The sequence below is a fragment of the Toxorhynchites rutilus genome, chromosome 3 (assembly GCF_029784135.1).
Source record: "Toxorhynchites rutilus septentrionalis strain SRP chromosome 3, ASM2978413v1, whole genome shotgun sequence".
NCBI classification, from domain to species: domain Eukaryota; kingdom Metazoa; phylum Arthropoda; class Insecta; order Diptera; family Culicidae; genus Toxorhynchites; species Toxorhynchites rutilus.
Genome location: NC_073746.1, coordinates 312316882 through 312332081, shown reverse-complemented (window position 1 = coordinate 312332081; position 15200 = coordinate 312316882). Strand labels below are relative to the sequence as shown.

At 39.5% G+C, this 15200-nt stretch overlaps 1 protein-coding gene across 3 annotated transcripts; it reads left to right on the top strand.

The window, feature by feature from the left end:
• The first annotated feature begins 3181 nt into the window (after window positions 1–3181).
• LOC129780086 (uncharacterized) lies at window positions 3182–14913 on the top strand. 3 transcript variants are annotated; one of them, XM_055788003.1, is made up of 7 exons: window positions 3182–4147; window positions 4276–5560; window positions 5885–6157; window positions 7382–7519; window positions 7578–8281; window positions 13011–13357; window positions 13420–14913. In XM_055788003.1, the coding sequence occupies exons 1-7, from the start codon at window positions 3395–3397 to the stop codon at window positions 14681–14683; spliced, it is 4764 nt and encodes a 1587-aa protein (XP_055643978.1). In that variant the 5' UTR covers window positions 3182–3394; the 3' UTR covers window positions 14684–14913. The 3 variants fall into 3 exon arrangements, with proteins under 3 accessions (XP_055643978.1, XP_055643977.1, XP_055643976.1); XM_055788002.1 differs by having other exon boundaries at window positions 4276–6157; window positions 7581–8281; XM_055788001.1 differs by having other exon boundaries at window positions 4276–6157.
• The last annotated feature ends 287 nt before the right edge of the window (window positions 14914–15200 follow it).

Sequence of the window (15200 nt, the reverse complement as noted above, 5' to 3'; positions counted from 1 at the left end):
TCACTGCAATCTGAGATGATCTCCTAAGGCCAAGAACATGCGATGCGGAGCGATTAATTGAAGCTGATCGCTTGAGATCGCGCGTTTTTTTATGTTTCATTCCATTCCATTCCACATGTAAACAACCATGCACAAGGATGCTAGATATGATAACATATCTTCATTCTGTAAACAGTTGAATTGTGAGATATTTGATTTGATAATAAATTGTATTTTTCTCAAAAAAAAACTTCAGCCGAAAATCTAAAAGTACAGCAAATGAAACATTTTCCTCAGTGGCATTTGGTTACTTTTTCTCTCAACAACTCAATTTTTATTTTCGTTCGATGAGTTCGGTTATGAAGATATTTATAGATATTTATAGATAAATCGTCTGGCAACCATCACTTGCGTTCACTCGCGGTAAAACACCCCCCAAACAGTTTCGCTGCATTGAAATCCGCATCGCATCACGTTTACTATGTCGGGTCCGGACGGTTTGCATTTGATTTCTGAATTCGTGAACGAAAGAGCTTTCCCACAATAGAGCCCGCGCCCGCATCGCATCGCATTCACTATGTCTTCGGCCTAAGGCCTCCTAAAGATTAGACAACCACAACCCGATCCATTTTGGCGATGTCAATCCAACTAAGCTCTGCACATTGAGGTAACTCAAACGTGATGTAATCGTTGAGTTTTCATCTGTCATCATAAACTACATGATCGCTAACAGAGATGTAATTTTTTTAATTGCCGAAGAAAATCTTATGAAGAGCGAATTATGAAAAATGTTTTTGAGAAAAAATCTACTTCGAGTGAGTAAAAATTTTGCAAATTTCATTGAATTGCAAGAAGGCGCGACTTTGATAACTTTACAATGGAATCAAAATAGGTAACTTTAGAATAAAATTTGCACGTTTGCAGAAAAAAACTGCACATTTGGCATTTCTTGTTGATTTTTTTTTTTGAAAATGCTACAGCGCGATTACGAATGTACATTGTTGACGACTAATGGCAACATTCGTGCTTGGGAGGCGAATTAGTCTCTATTAGAATAGGATGCACGAAAACAATTTTAAATTGGTAAAATTCAATAGATGTTTTTTCTCAATGCCATTTGAGTATTTGAAACACGTATTACTGCCCGTTACTTAAAGATTTGTCTGCACATTTCCAAATGTTTTCACTAAAATTCATCATTATAATATTGAATCATTAAATCGAACACATTGGATAAACTTCGGAAAAGTAAATTTTCATTCAGCATATTTATTATGAAAGTGTACTAATTTTACCCGAAAATTCATTATCATTTTTGCCTCCCAATGACGGACACGAAGCTCAAAAAAAACGAAGGCGAACAAAAAATCATTTTCAATAATTTAATTTTAATTTTTGCGGAATCCTGTATCACATAGTTTCGTTTCATTCTCGTTGTGGTACCAAAAACAAACGCGTTACAAGTCTGTCCAATTAGCTAGATGTCGAATTAGATGTGACTTACTCTATTAAAATACACGGTATACTTTGACCTATCATACGCATTAAGTGCGCTACACATACAGCGTCATCGTCACCGTCCCGTCAACTATTCTCTTGGACTTATTTTGCCGACGTCAAATTTACCGGTGATTGTGTATGTGAATACTACCATACGATTTCCATGGGAGAATATTTGTCATTTCATTCCATTACGTTGACTTCACGGTGACGGGACGTTGTATGTGTAGCGCACTTTATACGCATATCACGCCCCTTGCATAATACAGGAACAGCCTTATATCCCGAGTTGAACAATAGAAGGTGGGAAGATTCACGGGTTTTAGTTGTGTTAAAGCTAAATAGGGAAAATAGGAAGTTAACATACCAGGCATAACAGTCAGTTACTCAAATGGTACAAAATTGAATGTGTCAGCGAATAACGTCGAAAAATGATATATAGAAAATAATAACATATTTCCAAAAAATAGATTTTTCGCATTACATTTATCATCTAAAAAATAAACAGAACATATCACGAACTAAAATGTTCCATTTTTTCTTTGATTTCTTCTTATATCAGAATTAGCATTCTAATGTCTGCTATATATTGATTTTAGAGCAACTTCATGGAAGTTTATCTCTTGTCAGCAATAGTAATTATTTTTTTCACAATTAGGGTGCTGAACACTTCATTCGTCTAAAACTAGAACGCAAGCGGAAACTTTTTCGTCTCAATCCAGGTCATATGGAGTCAATCATATTTATTTTTTGAATGCATTCTACACGAAAAAACATGTAACCTTTTTCCCATGCACTGTCAAATGTTTTTCGTCAAAGGAACAAACGGTTCTGTAACTCTGACTTTGTTCTTTTACGTTTTTGGTCGAAAAAACGAGAAGTAAAATTGAATTGAAATAAGTTAAGAACACATCAATAATACTGAGATTTCAGTTTCTACTAAAATGTCAGTTGGGTCATTATGATTATGAGCCCTAGCATTGTTTAAAGAAAAAAAAACTAATCCATTCATTTCATCTGATTGGGGGTCTCCGTAGTCACATTGGTTGCGTGTTCGCTTAGTAAGCGATCGATCGTGAGTTCAAAACTCAGGGCCCTCATTGACCATCTTTGTGTTGTTACAGAATAACTACGTCCATGCAACAATCATCAGCGATGGAGATCGATCCACGGTCGAAATAAGATCGATTCACCCATACAACTGCTCTGCTCTGCAAGACACATCGGGCTGCTGTTCTATAAATAACTCAACAATGATCAATCAACTGTCTCCGCTGTCCGGTCTAACTGGAAAATGGAAGAACAGAACGAATACTCTTACGCCTAAATGGCTACTGTGAAATGTAATATACCATATGTAATGGTATAGAAGAAATACTATTACGCCGAAAAGTGGCAACTGTGTAATGTGCTAACTATAGATATGATAAACATGTGACATGTACACGATTAAAATTTGGCTCTGTTACAGCTAAAATGCTAATGAGCCTGCAATAAACAAATGGGATAAAAAAATTCATCTGATTATTTTTACTTTTAATATCAATACTTTTCCTATGTAGTGGACTATTATACGAAAAGTTACACATAAACAAAATATGTGACGTCAGAGATTTAAAAATCTTCCCACCTTCCATTTTGCATCGTGCTTATATCCCTACCTTTCTGTGTTGAATACCTTGTTCAACCGTTGGAAATTGCGCCTCCGAATACAATGTGAAAATAAATTTTCAACAGGCCACACATTGCATCCTTGAGTGACCGGGAAAACCAAATTTAATATTTGAACGAAGTAGCTTATCAGTACGATCGCGATAACATTCGTTAAGATTTGCAATTAGCTAGCACACCCATTAGTTTGGGATGTCTGACTAGTAGAGAGTGAATTCACATGCAGAAACGTTGATTGCGTTACATGGAGGAAAGTGAACCTTATGACATGGATGGTGAAGTGAACAGCGAAATCAACAAAGGCGTTGATGCCATCGAGAAAATAACACCAGGAGTAGACGAGGATGTGGATTTGGACGTGATTGACTGCTATACGGACGATTTTGATAGCGACATGGAGGGTGATTTCTGCCGGAAGGAAACGCAAAGATTGGCAGGTAATATGAAAAGAACAGCGGAGGGTGGGTCTGATGGAACCAAGGAAATGTTGAGTAATCGAAAAAGTGATGATAGTGATGAAACCTCGAAAGTGGTTACTCCATCATCGCATCTAAATAAAAACAAACCGAAAATTAACGTTGATGACGATGAAAATGCCTCAAAACCTGACGAGAGACTATCGTATGATAATAAAAATCCAACATCGGTGGTACCAGGCGAAGTATTTGATGACGAAGATATGATACAGATCGATCACAACGATATTCTTCCGAGGGATGGAGCTAACAATTGTGGAATTGATCAACCAGAGATTTCCCCCAACGCTGAAGACGAATTGAAACAAAAACGTATCCTTAGCGGACCGTTGATTAAGCAAATGGTCATCCCGGAGATAGAGACCCCGGATTGTAACGACGAAAAGACGGACGTGGAAAGCCAAGAGTCGATGAGTTTACTGATTGATAATGTTGGAAAATCATCGGACCCCTCGAACGATGTATCGGAACTAAAGAGCAGTGAAAGTGACGTTGAAAATATTACAAATGACGGCTGTCAGGTAGGATACTGTCTAGTAATGGGTTCTACTATACCTTACAAAATTTGAAACAATGTCTCTCTTAGTAGTAATCACAGCGATTATCGCTAAAAAGTAATGTTAAAATGATACATGCTTCTCAATTTCAGCAAGAAGATCCAGAGGTTCTACAGCTGAAACTGGATCTTTATCAGAACATAGGAGCAATGGATTATGAGGCACACCATGAAGCCCGAAGTGACACCAGCAAGGAACAGAAAACAGACGAGGAAGATAAAGCGCGTGATTCACAGGATACAATTTTCATTAAGCAAGAAAAAATCACTCCAGTTAAAGATCGTCTTGGAGGAAACGATATAGATGAAAAGCATATTCCTACAATTGATTTAACATTGTCTGATGAGGAAGACGCATCATCGGCGGAAGAGCTTCCCGAAAATGTTGGGAACAAAGAAATTGAATGCCGAACTGAGCAGAAAAACTTGAAAATGAAAAAAACAGCATACAATGACACTGATTCTAAGAAGCAGAGCGTAGCCCCTTCACCCGGAGGTGTGACCTGTGTGGAATCAACAGTATCGCGCAAGAGAAAAGATTCAGATGCTTGCTCATCGGCTTCTATGGATGACCTTTTGTACGATACGTTTTATGGCGATCGCGTTCTGTCGTTACGCAAGAGAAATGTAACTATTCTTCCGGAAGCAGTGCTTTCAATTGCGACTAGGAAAATGAAACCAAGGAGATGTTCCATAGACGATCAGATTTGGTTTAAGAGAAGCGCGAAGAAGAAGAAGGAGGATCCTTTGATGAAAGGTTACAAGCGACGTAGGTCTACTTCCAAATCGATATCGAAGTGCAGCGGTTTGATTCCCGCGTTGTCAGCAGAACCTTCGATTCCTAGTCCAAAAACATCGCATATGAATACCGTCAATGAGATGCCTATCATAAAAGTGTCCATTCTAAACTCAAACAAAATTCAAATAGATTCTATTGAGAAACATGATGCGCAGGAAAAGCAGACAAAACAATCAATGCAAGTAGACGAGGAAGCGGTCGAGACAATGACTTCGACAGACCTGAAGAAAATTATCGTGGAAGAATTGAGTGTACCGATTGTTGGAAACAATGTGGAAGTGGTAACAGAACACATTGCAGACAATCCTGAATGTTCAACCGACATTGCGTTGGAAGACGTATTGGAATCCTTTTTTATTAAAGAAGAAGCTTTGAAAGAACATATGAACACCGTTCTAACCCGTACCGTTTCATCTGATGAACAAATTCTGATGGACTCACTGTTCGCAGATTGTGAAAAACAAGTCCACCAAGCTGGAGATCTGGGTGTTATCCTGGATGATGGGAAGCCGCTGATCGAGCAGCAAGAATTGTTGCCCGAAGGCGAGTCTCATACCATCTGTTACATTATTCAGGAAGGTGAGGGTAGTCCAGCTATGTCAGTTCAATATTCAGATCAGTCCACGATCACGCGGTCGGACATTTCGCCTCGTTTGGCGAAAATAAAAGGTCCCCATATAAACATTATCCAGAACTATCAAAAATATCCGTTTCAACCTAAAGTTTCTAAAAGACGTGGGACATTGCGGAAGGTAATCGGGCGGGTTCCTCCTGTTAAGGCGAGAAAGAAACGTCCCGATTCCGATGAAGAGTATTTCCCCACAAACTACCTTAGATCACGTCGTATTACTAGACCACTCACCAGAAACATAACTGTATCAACAACTAATTTCGTACCAACAGGTGCGCAACGGGTAACTGACTCAGCGAATATAGAATCGACTGGTAGAGAAGGAAATGAGGGGAGCGCATTATACAGCTGCATAGATATGCCGACGTTGGAAGATGATCTGGCACTGACCAGTTCCGGCAGCAGCTTTACGACAGTTCTGACAAATATGAATGATGAAACATCGTCCAAAACATCAGATCAACAGGGGGACAAACAAGGAGTGGTAGTGGAGGCCCCTAGAGTTTCCGAAGGCACAACAACAAAAGCAGCCCCGAACGAAAAACGTAAGTAGCAGCTTTCTGTTCAAAGTATTTGAACCAGTAATAATTTTCATTCATATTTTAACAATTTAAAACTGCATTGGAGCATGTTAATGTGATAGAGAGTAAATAGCTTCACATATATGTATGAACTATTTTGACGTTTGTTTGGGCCAACGCAGTGCTGCCGCTTTTGCATATGTCGAATTGGTTTGAATCTCGGACGAATTTTAGAATGCAGAAAATGAAAAATCGTACTGGGTGACAGGACGTCCAGGATTTTCTCGCATATGATTTTCGACTGCATTGGCGTAGTATAGTTTAAATGGTCCCATGAAGGATACATCTAACGGCTGCAACCGATGGCTACAGTGTGGAGGCAGTATCAGAACTGTAACGTGGTTGGATCGGGCTTTTTCAGCGAAGGCTAAATTCCGTGAGATGATGAGATGAATGTCCATCTATAATCAAGAGCACCGGGCTTTGCTCAGAAAAGTTCTGCCGTCATATATCCTGTAGGATTGCAAGCAAAAACGGTTCCTTGTGGAACACCTTCCAAAGGAGGGAGGGGTACTAATTATCATTGAAACATTTCTCGTACCCAAAAAAACCCCACATGCCAAAATAAGCCCCATTTGCTTGATTAGTTCTCGAGTTTTGTAGAAAATTTATGTTCAATTTGTATGGCAGAACTCACCCCACCCCCTTAGAGAGGGGGGAGAAGTGCCGAATCACCATAGAAACATTTACTTCCCTCTAAAACCTCTACATGCCAAATTTGGTTCCATTTGCTTGACTAGTTCTCGAGTTATACTCGAGTTGTTGTAGTTCATTTAGCGCCACAAAATTCCATATTTATACTCATCCAGTCAAACACTTTCTAACTTTTAGCGTTTTGTCAAAATATTCATTGAGAATTAAGGGACAAATGACCTTCGGGTTAAAGCCCTACGTTCACCTTGCGGTTATATCCTATATGTAACTCACTGCTTCTTTTCTGAGAGAATCGACTCCAAACAATGCGATTGAATACATTTGGGCAGTTCCGTTTTTTATGCTTTCCATCAGAGTGTCCGATGATATAATAGCTATCGTTGCGTCGTTTGAACTGAATAGTTCAGACCCGCGCGATTCTAATGTTGTTCAAGTTCTGACTCTAACTTGAATGCATAATGTATTATTTGCGTTGGTAAGCTATGGGTCCCTGTTTAATAATGGTGTACATCGTTTTGCTTGTTTCTCGAATAGCTGGATCGCAGCTGGCAGTGACCGTTCCCAAACGACGAGGACGACGCCCTAAGCAACCTGATCCAGAAATCTTCATATGTTCTCCGGTGGGAAGTAAGTCATCAATTACAACACCATCGCACAACAGAAAGAGAGGTGGTAAGTTAGTGTGCGTTCGTTTGGATCAAGCCACAAAAATAAATGTTTTTATTTCCAGCAGCAAAGAAAGCCCCTATCAGACGAAACAACAAACGAATTTTCAGCGCCAGCGAAGAGGATTCGCCGGCATACAGTAGATACGGTAGAAGCGAAGACGACTCCGATACGCCATCAAGTGTTACAGCTTCGCATGTGACATCGAACGAGCAATTGATACATGAAGCTGACAACCCGAAGCAGGCATCAGACATCAACAAAATGAGCAATTTGCAGGTCATAATTTCCCCGCTCACGGATGATAAAATTCGCCGAATCAATTCCCCTAAAAAGATAAAAAATGCAATGACCAAAGCTTCTCAAACGGAGATATGTGGGTTAACTTGGTCTGTAGACTTCGATCAGATCGATTTTTGCTCGGATCATTTCGAGAAGCTACGAGTTCTGCTGAACAGCGGGACGGCTGGCAACGTTCTGCAGAGAGCCGGTAGCGTAGATTTTCTGCGGAAGTCGGTGGGTAAAAAATCTGCCACGGTGACTACTTCGACTGCTCAAAAATTCGAAGGGATAGAGTTGCCCAGCCGAGCGAAGATACATCACTCTTTGGGTTCGCACCATGGATCGCATCCGCTGGAAAAACGTGTGGCTGCAAGCGGCGGTGACAACTGTCGAACCCAAGCCGAGGAGTTCCTCTTCCAGCGTGATAAAGATGAAACTGAAATTGTTACTAGATATACCGATGATCAATACGCTCGTGAACGTATGGTAAGTTTGTCCTTTTATGCGTCGTGCACAAACTACGTAGCGCTAAAAATGCGATTTTTGGACCCGGGGATCTAGGGATCATCTACTGAATTTGAAAACCTTTTAGCTGCGATTTTATTTTCATCTACAGGAATAAAGCAGTGCAATTTTTGTGTTCCCGATATTGTTTTCGCGTGATTGAATAGTTCCTCAACCTCATTCGCCTTTTTTGTATGCTGTTCTTTAGATAAGTATCAGAAATTCTATTTTGTGATACATTTGTCATTTTTTTTAACTGCCCAATCATGAAGCTCTAGTGCTGTTCGGATTGTGTTTCCGTAACCTTGGGCAAGACATGCTCTCTTTGTTATTCGTTGTAGAGTCCCTTCTATTGCATCCCAGGGTCCTTTCCCGTGGGAGATGGCGGAGAAATGCCATTCTGCTTCTATTCCGTAAACTTTTTTGAAACAAGACAGACTGGCGAAATTATTTTTGTTTTCGTAGTGTGTTGCTGCTCCATCGGACATGGAAGTTATTTTAGTAAAATCATTATTTTTCTGACAAATTCTATCAATTTTTCTCTAAACAACTGCACTGCCACAGTGTCGTTTGTTGAAACTTCTGAATTAACTATAAAACTTACGTTTTCTAGTATATACTAGTTTTTTTTCAATATGTTTCAAATGGGGGAATAGTTACTTGCGAGTAATTCCAGTGATAACTCTTTGCTGCATTTTGAATTATGGATGAAAATCACAAATTACTATTATTTCTTCTTGCGTCAAAGATTCTTTTTTAATTCCACAAAAAAAACAAATTGCTGTTTGTAAAAAAAGACTACTGTATGCGAACTCGTTCTCAAACTGTTATTCATTAATTTTACATTTGAAACTCACATTTGCAGAAACAATATAATGCTATTTCTTATCCGCCTTTTTACATTCGCTGCCGGTTACGACTGGTAATTTTCAAACAATTGCAGAGCCATTTAATTCATCCTTTAGGTATCTATACAATCAATTTTTTATTATCATATCTACAGTGACTCTTAATAGATACCTAAATCTACAGCAACTATTCGATACCTGACCGACCGATCAAGAGATTTTTGGCATATGGCTATTGTTTGAGAGCTGTTCTTGCTCTCTGAATTGAAACATATTGTATTTGACTATAAAAACATGCTGAAAACTGTGCCTAAGCACCCAAGAGCCATCATAAATCCATTTCTACCTGTTATTGATTTTTTTCTATAACTGTACACCCAAAAAAAAAAATTTTTTTTTCGAGAAAGAATCTTCAAAATTTTTTGTTAGAAAAATTTTTTTGCCTTTAATATGCACAAGTTGCGATGTATGGAAGAGTTGTAGGGCACATATTTATCTACAATTTATCCTACATATCACCAAAATCTGAGATGACCATTTCGAGAAAATCGAATTTTAGTTTTTGAAATCGATTTTTTTAGTGTATGATTTCAAAAAATAATTTCGAGGTAAAAAAATTATGAAAAAATAGTCAAAAATATAGCCCTTTCCATATGTTAGTCTAAATAAATTTTCGGAAAACTAAGTAATTAGGTAAGGTTTTCACGCCCAGAAAGTTCCATTAGGTTCTGAGAGGGTCATGCCAATCCCATATACGAGTTGGCGCGAAATCCGTCAATATATTCTGCTTTGAGGGAATGCCAATCCCATATACGAGTTGGCGCGAAATCCATCAATATATTCTGCTTTGAGGGAATATCCGTCGATCGCCAGGTTATTCCACACATCGCGTAACGATTCCCCTGCATACTTAAAATGTTTCGCTTCTAGTTGAAATCCCTCATGATCATGAGGAAGTATTGAACCTACTAACTAAGTCGCGAGCTATCCAACGTTCTTCGATCCTGGAGCATATCTAGTAACGCGCATTGGATCAAAGATCAATTGATTAAAATGATCAATCGAAAATATCTATGACCCTTTAAAAACGGGTTCTCGTCTGGTCCTCCATCCACATTATTTATGATTACTTCTTCAAGGAACTATGAACTATGTCATTCCTTGAAGCTGAATAATCTCGAATTCAGGCGGCTCGCTCACCCTTTTCAAATCGAGCCTATGAGAAAATGCGTTCAAAAAACAGTGCCTTCCTGGACGAACTGCAACGTACATTGGACCACTGTATTAAACTGCTTCAGCATGTCCAAGGTGCCCTCGCATCCTTCGATAACAGATGGAATAAGCATTTGATGGGCAGCCATGACGAAATCAAGATCTGTGTTTTTGGTATTGAAAAATCTTTTTATCTTAGCTTTTTCTCAAAAAATCTGTAATGAAATCTGTATTAGGTTTATAAGTCCAATTTTGAAGCATAATTACAGCTTTGATATCATTGATTGGCATAGAAATTATTGATATTGATGGTACCACGTCACGCCAGGAAACATACACTGTAGTAAAAATACATTATTTTATTGAGATGGAAATGGAAATTTATTCGTGCACACGTGGCCGAGTGGTTAGCGCCTCACATTATCATGCCGGGTGTTCGGGTTCGATTCCCGTGCTGGTCGGGGGATTTTTCGTCAAAGGAATTTCTTTCGACTTGCACTGTGGTCATGCGTATTTCAGAGCTTGCCCCTCGGAATACATTCAAGGCGTGTTATTTGGCTTAAAAAATCTCAACTAAGTATTAATAAATGACGCTAGTTTTTTTCTTTTTTTTTACCCCTTTTCGGTGTGAACCACTGCGTCCATTATTTTGAACTATTGTGGTATACCCCTTTTTTTATACCTCACTTCAAGCTTATCTACTTCTTATTGATGAAGGAGTAGTCTGAAAGCTATAGCGTGATAGGTGCCAATCGGGAATAATCTGTTTGATAAAATTTATAATCCTGATCGGCGACGCAGACCAAATTTCCTTGGGCTCCAGAATAGCTTTATCAAGGTGTCGATGTCTGCGTCTAGTTAGAGCTCCGCAGTTACAGAGCAAATGTTCCGAGGTTTCGCTTTCGGCATTACAAAAGCGACAAATATCATCTTGTGCTAAACCTATGTTCTTAAGATGGTATTTATTCGGGCAGTGTCCTGTTACAAGACCAGTGAATGTGCTTAAGTCTTTCTTATTGAGGCTTAGCAGCTGTTGAGTAATTTTAATACTCGGCGTAATAAATTTTTTCGCCTGTTTAAGTTTTGCAGCCATCCAATTGGCTGTCACTTCCCGGTCTTCCCATTTTTTCAGCTCGCTTTTCAACATACAGTCGGAGAGTCCACAGAATGGTTCTGGACCAGTGAATGGTGAGTTTGAGCCGTTCCCGGCAAGTTCATCTGACGCTAGTTAGTGTATACGTTGAGACGGCAAAAGTTCCACAGGAAACATTAACGCCATTTAAGAAGAAGAAGGAAATTTATTCAGTTACCAGGGGATGCTTGTTCATGTTGGGTAACGTAAATATCTTCATCATAATATATTTCAGGTACACACAAAAATGTAATGGTAGTAGTGAATTGAAAGGTAGCATAATTAGGCTAAACTGGAGAAACGTCAACGCTTGAAAAGATCACATAAGGATACTATAAAGCTTATGCTTAGGATATGGACAGGGAAGGATTTTTTAATTCTAAACAACTTTTTCGGATATGTTTTTGTTCAAATTTCTATAAGTTATTCAAATTTTAGTCGCCCAACCATTTGATGGTCTTAAAAGCTATTGTTTTGTTCTTGCCCAGTTCAATAGCTTCTATTTCTACATCTTCAACACCTACGTAGATATCTTCAAATGCTCTTCAAAATCTCCAAATTGTGGTCCTGAAACATCAGATTTGATGTTTTATTCTTGGCAAAATTACCCAAAAAGTAAGATAAAGTGTTCTGGTGTCTCAATTGTTCTGAGTGAATTCAGGCGTTGCAGTTTGTTTTGTTCAATTCAACAATCAATAGCAAAACGTAGTTAAAAAAACAGTAAAATAGGATTTCGGTCGTAGTTGAATCTCTCTAGATTGTGTTTAACGACTGAGTCCAGTGAGAGCGGGCGAATTCAGCGTTTTCAATGGTTCGAGCTTCAATATTTCTTGAACTGATTTAATCCCTTCTTTTCGTTTTGAACTGTGCATTTTCAAATCATTTGAAAAATAAATTTACAAAGGAAATGAATTTTCACGACAGTATGAGTACACTTTTGGAATTTACATTCTCTGTGCTTTGGTAAGATAAAAGATGTTATTTATTTTTTACAACGTTATATGAATAAAATAGGTGAGAAAGGGAAAAAATATTATTAACCTCAGGCCATTATTGCAAAGTTATTTTAAAAACTCTGTAAATTATGTATGAAACACAAAAAAAAATTGTAACCTGTATCTACAGATTCTTGATTTTAAAAAGTCTTAAAATCAGTAGAAATACAGATTATTATGTAGATATGGTAATCCTGTTCGCGATGCATCTACCGGTGATTGCTTATTGGCTGCCGTGAAACCCATTAAAACACGTGTGTTATCTTGGCTCAGGAAACATTCCTCATTCGGTCCCAGAATCGAAGCTAGCTGCTCAGGCATATAGGGGCCCGTGAATTTATTTAGGAATAAAAATTGAATTTTGTTACGTAACGATCACGGCCCCCCTTCTTCCCCCCCTATGTCACATTAAGTAACGTAACTTCGACCCCCTCCCTCCCTACTCGCGTTACGTAATTTGTGCACGACGCCTTATGATATTGAATTTGAAAGAATAGCGCACATCCAACACGTCCGTATTTCAGCTACAAGCGACCAAAGATTTGCGAACCAATTTCCGTGTACCAAAAATTTCCAAAGCGAGGTCCTCATCACCACAAGCAGTGACGTCTTCTACGTCGAATGCGTCAGTCTCAAAAATCAAAGATGATGAGCAGAACATCGTTGCAGGGTCGTCGCGCTGTAGCAATTATACACCTCCAAACGTTTCCAGAAGTGTTGAGAAGGTTAACGAGGGTCAGGGATTAGCGGGTTCTAATGGTTCCACCCGTCCATCCATCAATGAATACATTGATGATGGAAATGAGCTATCCAACTCTATGGTCCAAAATTATACTGGGTCCGCAGGCTCGGTGAATTTTGCAAATGCAATGTAAGTATCGGAACTGTTCAACTACATGTCGAAGAAAACAGTTTATTCTCTTTTGTTTCTAGTAATCTGAATTATACCGCTTCATTCAAAAAGAAATCCGAGCAAGCAGCGAGTTCGGATCAAAACGGAAATACGCCGGCTCCGGTGCCATTGTCACTGGGTGGTCTGTCAGGCCTACCGGATAGATCGGAAATGATGAGAGTTAAACGAACCATAAAAAATGACATGCCTGAACCACAATCATCACTCCCCATTCCTACGCCGCCACTTTCTGGCTTTTCCTCTTTCGGGGCATGTGGCGCTTTTCCTTTTAATCGCTCTTACCCGAACTATTCGGATATGAACATGATGAAACCGGTCACATACAATGGAGGAATGGACATGTTCGGCACAAGCCTTCCCGGTCCATCTAATGGAATGAATGAACTCCTCGCCGTAGTATGGGAACATATGAAGCAACAGCAGAATCCACAATTTGTTCAGCCATCAATACCGGCTGCCATCCACCCAGCTCAACCGACAGCATTCGGTCAAATGTTTTCCCAAATGAGGAATACTATGGCACCCGCGGAGGCTCCGCGGTTGGGCGAACGAAACGAAGAGATGGAAATGATTGGTCATCTGTTCGGCTGTTACAGCTTCCTTACCGACGGGTGCTACAAAGCTCACTGTCGATATGCACACGTTTTGCCAAAAGAGGAGGAAGTGTTCCAGAAGCTGCTGTGTCAAAATCGTGATTTCATCGTGAAAAGCTATCGTTTCGTTGCCAGTCGAGATGATTTGTTCGTGAAATATTTTCCGATCTACACGCGGGTGATGGGCCGCAATCACTTGCGCCACCAGCTGGTTTCCACCATAACCGATTGCGAGCAATCGAGACGTCCACTGCATTACTACCGTTTCGTCGCAGAAGGATTGAAAATTAGCGGAACGAGCCCGGTTGAAGCCGTCCAAATTATTCTCGACAAGCACACGAAGAAGAACTTTCATCAGATTAGTGTTCTAGTCGAACTAATCCTCGAAACGGGCAACGGAATTCCAACGTTCCTTCGTTGGCTGGAAGAGTTCCTGAACGTCAAAGGCTATCGCTACGAAATCGCGTCCATCAATCGGTTACTTGATTATTTTATCATTTCAGACAGACCGTTGAGGGAGATGGTCAAATTTTTATCACAGCTTGTTCTTAGAGTGACGGTCGGAGAGGAGTCCACCATAAATGTGAGAGTTTTATTGGAGTTCGTCAAGAAAATAGGACAGGATCCTGATACGGCACTGGATGTCGAGGCGATCGTCCAGAAGTACGCCAATGTGGTGGTGGTAGGTTAGTAGCTTGGAAGGCGTTCAAAATTCCTCCTAGAAGGCGGAAAGTGAATTGTTTGAGTTCATTGAAAGACATGAGGTTCGGTTTTGATTTTGTTCTGTTTATTTTGTTTTTGTTACACTTGACACGAAGTCAACGTTACTTTTATAGTAAGTATTTCATACAAACTAGAACTTCCACTGTTATCTAACGTTGATAAGATATCGAATAAAGGCTGGAATGCAAATACTTTGGATGTTCCTATTTTGACTTTGTTTCGAGGCGTTCCATAACCGAAATAGTTTCTATATAGGCGTAACGTAGTGATTTCACAGCGATATCAAACCTTCACAAGACAAGGAGTGTGGTTTAAAAATAAGGACCTAGGCTTCGGAATGGACTGTAACCAAGACACGTCATACACTGTTTTTCGTGTGCGCCAAACACTAAGGTTTGTTTTTGCTCCGAATCGTAACGAGAAATGAAAAGTAAATTCATTACAACCCAAAGCAAATAAAAGGTTGAGTTTGACCATGCATCAAC

Excerpts from the sequence above, each read along its gene's own strand:
- LOC129780086 (XM_055788001.1), top strand. The coding sequence starts at position 3,395 with ATGGAGGAAAGTGAACCTTATGACATGGATGGTGAAGTGAACAGCGAA. Across the intron at positions 4,148-4,275 it reads TTACAAATGACGGCTGTCAG|CAAGAAGATCCAGAGGTTCT; the intron begins GTAGGATACTGT and ends TCTCAATTTCAG. Across the intron at positions 8,282-13,010 it reads AATACGCTCGTGAACGTATG|CTACAAGCGACCAAAGATTT; the intron begins GTAAGTTTGTCC and ends TCCGTATTTCAG.